We start from the raw sequence: 7,163 nt of genomic DNA on the forward strand, positions 1-7,163 counted from the left end.
TTTTTTTACGGTTCCTCCCTTTCTTCACCAATTTTTTTCTTACATACATACACACTTACATACATACAAACCCTCCCCCCTCTTACTCCCACTTATCTGGTTCGCACTATTCAATGCCAACCATATCTTCCATTCCCCTCGACCAAGGATCTCCTCCCTCTTCACATCTTCGTCATTCTCATCACCGTCTTCCTACCCAATCTTCTCTCTCTACCATACCTGTCCCGGTCTCATCCTCCCCGGACGACTTCTCTTCTTCTACTCCCCCATCCGCCTCTTGTATTCTCACCTCCGCAACCCCCGCTGCTGTCGCTGCCCCCACGACCAGAACTTCCACTTTCACCAGCACTACCAGTTTCACTGGATCTGTAATTGGATCGATCTCGCGACGTAATCGCCGATCTTTCGCTGCCTTGGCCCGTGAAAAGACTTCAAACGCTTTTGCCAATTTCTCGGCCATTGGAGGTACCCCCAACGCCACTCTACGCTCTTCAGCCTCGTCCGGAAGCTTGTCAAAACATTCGCGCAAGCCTTCCCAAGTCAGCGTCAGTGAAGCCGCAGGAGCCTCGCCGCTGACTCCACCATTATCGGACAGCAGCACGAACAGTGAGCAATTGAGTAACACACCCATTGAGTCGCCCGCCAACCCGTTTTCCCCGGCTGTGGCCGAACAAGTCGAAAGGCGCCGCCAGACCCTTCAACACGTCCCATCTTTGGTAGGGCAACAGGCACAAGCCGTAATTCCGTCAAAAATGCATCAAACATCTTCAAGGCTATTGCGTATGACCGAAGATGATCGTCCTTTTACGAAGGTAGGATTTTTCGAAATTCTTTTCATTTTATTCTAATATTCGATTACTTTTTTTGCCCCTCATTTTATCTTCAAATTCAAGGGAAAATGATTAAAATAAGCCAAAGCGCCAGAGTATGAATCATTGTTAACGCACTGACTTCTGCAGGATTTTATGGATCTGTTCTCAACATTGATGGTCAGCTTGAAACTGGATTCGCATCGCGTACGATTTACAAGATACGACCACTCATTTACGTCTGAAGAAGCAATCAACAATCTTGGATCCCTCAAATTCTCCCAGTCAAACCGCATGCCAGACCCTAAGGATCCTTCTCGAATTGTTACGACCACGACGACAACCACTTTTTCCATGGCCAAGGAAATGGCCCGCTCAGTGTGCCAACGGTTTGTCGACGCGAGGTTCATTGAGTCTGTTGATGGCAAAGCTTCTCAATTCTTCCCATTGAAGGGTGCCTTGTATCAACTTACCCCTAAAGGAATTAATATCCTGCAGAGATTTTGCCAGAGGAATGGTATCACTGCACGCCATGTGATCGATGTGCTGGAATCTCCTCGTAATACAATGCAACTTGTCAACCTGGAGCGCGACTCCGAGACCGATAAACTATCGCATGATCGTGCCACAATTGAGGTCATCTTTCGCCGGTTTGCTGGCCAAGATGGACCCAATGTCAAGAGCAGTATTTCCACCTCCGACTCGGATTCACTGAGCGATTATTCGAATGGTCTGGTTGGAGTGAAGATGGCCAAGGAACGTAAAATTAACGACAAGATTCTTATCAACACCTTTACTGGAAAAGCCGCGGTGGATTGGTTGATGGACTGTTCGACTACCATCGAACGCCGAGAAACTGTCCTCATCGCCGAGCTGTTCGTCAAATATGGGATGATCACAATGTTGCAGGAGGATAAGTTGATGCCTCTGCCAGACAACTCGATAGTTGGGTTTCAGCCCTCCAAGAATGCAATCTATGGCATCACGGAACGAGGCCAGCGGGTTTGTGGGTGGATTGCTCGGGACAAGGCTCGTGATACTACGGCTTACGACAGCCGCGGTATTCCAAAGGACTCGAACAACGCTCGGTTGAACCACATTCTTCATGATGCCGCCCTGAGACTTCTTTTCCGTGAATTTCTCCGCTATTCTTTGTGCGAGGAGAACTTGTCCTTCTACTTGGACGTTTCGGAGTTTACCGCAACATACCACAAGGCGGAGAAGGTTGGCACATTTAAGAAGTCTGACTCTGTTCGTGAGACTCTGGCTGCAGCATATGGTAAGTTCTCGGTTATCGTCTGACTTCAAGTGCAACCCATCCTGACTGTTTAAAAGGCCTTTACAACGCCTTCCTGGCTCCCGGCTCTCCTTGTGAGCTCAATATTGACCACGCACTGCGCAACAGCTTGGCCAGTCGCATGACTAAGGCTGTAGGAGATGATGAATCAATGTTCAAGAGTCTCCAGGAAGTTGTGCATTTGTTTGAGATGGCACAGACTTCTGTTTTCAAGTTGATGTCAAGTGTGAGTATCTTCCCAACGCCCGAAGAGTTCCGCGTTTTGATCTCTAACCTCTCACAGGATTCAATCCCGAAGTTTCTGCGCGACCCTAAGTACTCTCAAGTTCTCCAGGAGCATGATGTCGAGTTGATCGGCGCCACAAGGTCTTATTCACCGACCCCAACCAACGTTCCGGAACGCTCGATGAGTCGCTCGGCTCGGTCGTGACACTAGACTATACCGTGTACGTCGCGGTCGATTTGGAATTACGATTTTGAGCCGAACTACCCTGCTCTGCGGTGGTACAGTACGTAGGGAAGGGCCTAAACCTGGCGTCCCACAGCCGAAGAGTTTGATCATACGTATATGACTCCGGTTCATGACCCTCGGACAATGTCAGAACTTCGAACGCCGCTCCAGCGGCTCCCTCGCTAGTCCACCATACATTGACACGAACACTCCTCCGGTTCTACCATTATCTTTTCTTCACCGGCACTCAATGCACCTTTGAGCCGTTCCACTTCGGCGACATGATTTTCCTTTGTAATCAAAGTTATCACGACCCATGAAAGATGTTACGATCTCTATGGATCATGTGATAGAGATGACCCACATTGATGGTCTTCCCATATTTATATCTACTCGGTTTTCCATGTTTTGCTTTTCTTTTCATTTGTGATTTCTGACCCGCGTGGAGAAATCGGTGAGGAAGGCTGAGACACGAGAGTTTTCCAGCATTAGAGAGGCGTTTCTTTATCTTCTTTTACTTTCACCCTGTGATTTGGCTTTTTGGCATACACGTGTGGCCTTTTAGAGATCTGTCGATTTTCCCTTACCCTTTTACTATATTGTCTAGTATTTCCCTCTTCTTCCTTCGACCTGCATTATCCTTGTTCAAGAGTTGATGTATATGCTGTCATACCTTCGGCATTCAGCATTGTTTTGCGTCTTGATTGCATTTTCAAGGATTCAGCGATTATGGCTTTTCATTTGTCATTCCCCTACTTTATGCCGCTACTACATGGATCGTCTCTCGAGATATGTAGAGAAAAGAAAAAAAAATATACGAGTTCGACACCTTGATGATCTGATTTTCTATCACACGTAGTGCAATCTTGGTAAAATGGGCGACCCCAAGACCACATGGCAACCACGTGTCAAAACAAAGCCATCGATGAATGTAGCAAAGTGCGCAGCCCCGATGAGCGTATCAAGTTCAAGATGTAATTAGCGGGACAAGACCATCCGCGTATGGTATTTAAAATCATCACGATGGTAAATAACAAAGCTTAAAAAACTCCTGCACGCCCTCCCTGCATCCACGAATTCAACGGTCAAAAAGAAGCAAGATAATAATAATAAACAACACTAACTCGTCCATCGTTTTACCAAGAAAGGAGGAAACCAGGCCCAAGAACAAAATGAACACAATACGACCGGAATGGATTCTATAGAAACATGACGGACCAATTGGTGACGCATAAAGACGGCGAATATGAACCATGGAAGGGCGAGTTGAGATGACAAAGGCCGTGGCGCTGTTCTGAAATTGCATCTGTGATAAATATCTCAAGAGCATCTGTTGGTTCATATATCCAGTGTTTACGGGATGAAGTTATGGTTAATTCAACCCAGCCTCGGGCGAATAGGGGTCGGGCCATCTGACCTAAAGTCGGGATGGGGGTGGAGTAACCGGATGGATGTGTTTGATGCGGGTTGAATTTATTTAAGAAGTGAGTTGACGTTGGGTTTATAGGGAGGCGAATCTGAGATCATTTGTTGCCCCAACCTCTTTGTTTCATGCCCTCTTCAATCGCAGTCCAGATGCCCTCGACTACTTCGCGATCTCGCCACCGTCCTGCACCGTTAACGCCGCCCTTTTCATCCCACCGTTCAACGGAGAAGCTTTGGACTCCACGGCCCCAGCCGCGGACTTCGCGCGGGACCCCTTCGCCGCGCCACCCGACGTGGATGCCGCTTGCGTGCTTGAAAAGTTCTGGTGGAGAGGACCACTTGTAGGACTTAAATTGCCAGGTTTGACCGGTTGTGAAGACAGCGACGAGTCGGTTCCAGTAGTCTGGTCTGAAATTGGCTGTGCTGTCGACGAGGATGAACCGAGTTGGTTTTCTGGTTGCAGTTTGGGAGCCGGCAGCACGAGATGTTGTGTTGGATGGGTCCGAAAGAATGCGTAGCGGGCGAGATATATACAGAATGTTGGAACTGGGCATAGAGAGGGTGGGGTGGTCGGGAGGTACAAAGACACCGTCTTGGAGGAACGAGCGTACATTTGACATGCGGATGAGAGACGAAGCCGAGGGTGAAAGTAGAATAATCGGATCCTGAGTTTTGGAGCTGCCCTTCCGGGGTTGAGGAAGGCCAGCAGACGGCGCCGGTATGAGAGACTGCGGCTTGCTTCCTGGCTTTGCGCCCGGGGGGTATTGACCCGTTCGTGAGCGGTTACGACCAAGAAATGTCTCGGCCGTTTTGCGAACATGAGAGAAATCCTAAATGAGAGGTTATTAGTGGCTGCTTGGTGATCGGTGCTACGGAGGTATCCTTGCACCTCCAGACTCAACCTACAGTTGGTTTGATTCCCCGTAGAACACTATTCCGATCACCCATCTTCCGTTCACCGTTGTAGATTTCCTGTAACCTAGGATCAACAACCTTTGCGGTCTTTCCTTGCTGAGCACCCCCGGAGGGCGCGGTGGTACCAGGCGCGCCGCTTGGGACTGCAGAAACACCCCCAGCAGCACCGGAAGCAATATTAGCTGAGGCTTGAGCCTGATCCACCGCGGAGGCAGCAGCAGCGGCTGCACCCTCTAAGGGTTTGATATATTCACTCTCATCGGAGGCGCCTTCGAGCCAGGTGATAAGGTCTAGGCGCTCGACGAAAACCAAGTTTTGCACTTGCTCTTCCTCCTCTCCTTCCTTGCGTTCCTTCTGCTTTAGCGACTCATTCAATTCCTGTGCTGAGGCAATGTAATCCGGAATCGCGACATCTTTCTTTTGCCAAGCGAAGAAGATACTCCGGAGGTCGACAGCGGAGTCGGAGGCGGTTGAAAAGAAACGCGTTGATGCATTCAATGGGATGGTTTGTGGCGACGGATTCTGAAAGAAGAGGTATGTGGCTTTAGCTAAGTTGTCGGTAGCATTTTGATCTGAGGGGTCGGAGGAAGTCATCGGCGTGGGAAGACTGCCGGCCGCAATAGCGCGGCGAAGGGAAAGAAGGGGATCTTGGAGGGAGGGATCGCTTTCCATTATGGTGGCTAATTCGCAAGTATACTACTACCACCACGCCAAACGATCCTTTAGAAAAGAGTCAAGCCTGTGTGAGAATGAGGACGTTGACTGAGCTTGCGGAAGTGGGCAGTGTTGATGATGGCCCATCAATCCGCAAGAAATGGAGACCGCACGTGACCCGCGCTTCTCGAGTTGTATGTATTCATTTGATCACACTTACTTCCAGCAACAGCACTCGAACACTTAGTAGACATCTATATCTAGACGCCTTTATGAATGACAACAGACGCTCAGGTAACGCCACATCCAGCTCCAAGCCCCAAGGAAGGCCGTTATGCCAGTGAACAAGATCAATGCCCCGTATTCCGTGCCATATCCGATGTCACTCCCACCAACTGATCCTTTCTCGATCAAAGCGGTACTCAAGGGTCCACTAATTACATTACCAATCCCTCTTCCTCCAGCCAACAATCCAAACACCAACCCTGTCTCCAACGATGGCCTCTCCCGCTTGATCTGCGTTGATACGCCAGACCAAGTGGAGCTGAAGCCACCGGCAAAGAAACCGTATGTTATGGAAAAAAGCGTGAGAAGTGCGAACGCAGCTCTTGGATAAGATGATGAGGTAGATGTTGAGAGGCCCCAAAAGAGGAAGACGGAGAGCGCTGAACCTACTGATGAGAAAAGCATCATGTTTGTAACGGCGAAGCGATCACAAAGTGAGCCGATCACTATTCCACCAACCACGGACGTCGCGTTGAAGAGGGCCAATAAGAGTGTGCCCGTATTATTGGATAAGCCAGCTACGCTGGTCGAGTAAGACGGCAGATAAGTTGTAGGCAGGAAGTACCCAAAACCCTGTATAATATTCCCCAGTTGTAACATCCAGAAAGTGACCAGCTTTAAAAAGGTCAAGTCCAGACGTCGAGCGGAGGTCGATGGCGAAGGTGGGATTCGCGGTTTTATGAATGGCAGAGCTGCCAACGTAGAGAGTAGCTAGGAAGAGTCAGTTCGGCTTCCCTCACTAACACTGATGGGATGCGGGCTAGGCTATCCAGCGAGACAAAGGCACTAGGGGTTGCCTGTTGTCCTGGAGTGGATTGTACATAGTGTTGCTTTATTGCTAGTGGATTGAGCTTATTACAAGCGAGTGATCATGGCGGGATGGTTACGGCAGATATCCGCAGTATGGGATAGCCATGGGCGAAGCTACGCCAGCACTAGACAAATTGCATAAAGGTGGGGACTTGAGAAGCGCAGGCGAACTGGGCATTGGTGCATTGCGAGCATATGTGTGTTTCGGCAATTGTCTTGCGATTAAATGGATTGAGCGTGACGGGAGGGTTACTGACCGTAGTGACTGTCCAGGCTCTCAAGGTAGTTCTCGCTCCAAAATGTTGAAGACAGGCGCTGGCTAGAAAAGGGAGGACCACGCCGCAAATGCTTTTGGCAGCCCACATAATCCCATATGCAAGGCCTTTACGACGGACAAACCATTGATCAAGATATAGAGTTGTCGGGCTAAAGACCAGACCATTTCCGACGGCGCATAGAACACCCTGAGTGACAATCAAGTGCCACACTGTTATCGAGAAAGAGGAAAGGAGAGAGC

The 7,163-nt window shown here is 49.3% G+C and overlaps 2 protein-coding genes across 2 annotated transcripts; one reads left to right on the forward strand and one right to left on the reverse strand.

Annotated features, from left to right (window-relative positions):
- Positions 1-113: 113 nt before the first annotated feature.
- Positions 114-2,536, forward strand: flbA (developmental regulator FlbA; the record flags this gene model as incomplete). The annotated part of the gene is made up of 4 exons (XM_022537233.1): positions 114-812; positions 960-2,088; positions 2,145-2,332; positions 2,390-2,536. 4 exons carry the CDS (start codon positions 114-116, stop codon positions 2,534-2,536), a joined length of 2,163 nt encoding a protein of 720 aa, XP_022384941.1.
- A 1,544-nt stretch (positions 2,537-4,080) lies between these two features.
- ABOM_010106 (CDC73 C-terminal domain-containing protein) lies at positions 4,081-5,569 on the reverse strand (the record flags this gene model as incomplete). The annotated part of the gene is made up of 2 exons (XM_022537234.1): positions 4,081-4,812; positions 4,889-5,569. The coding sequence occupies 2 exons, from the start codon at positions 5,567-5,569 to the stop codon at positions 4,081-4,083; spliced, it is 1,413 nt and encodes a 470-aa protein (XP_022384940.1).
- Positions 5,570-7,163: the final 1,594 nt, after the last annotated feature.

Source organism: Aspergillus bombycis, assembly GCF_001792695.1.
Source record: "Aspergillus bombycis strain NRRL26010 chromosome Unknown contig00117, whole genome shotgun sequence".
Classification (NCBI taxonomy): domain Eukaryota; kingdom Fungi; phylum Ascomycota; class Eurotiomycetes; order Eurotiales; family Aspergillaceae; genus Aspergillus; species Aspergillus bombycis.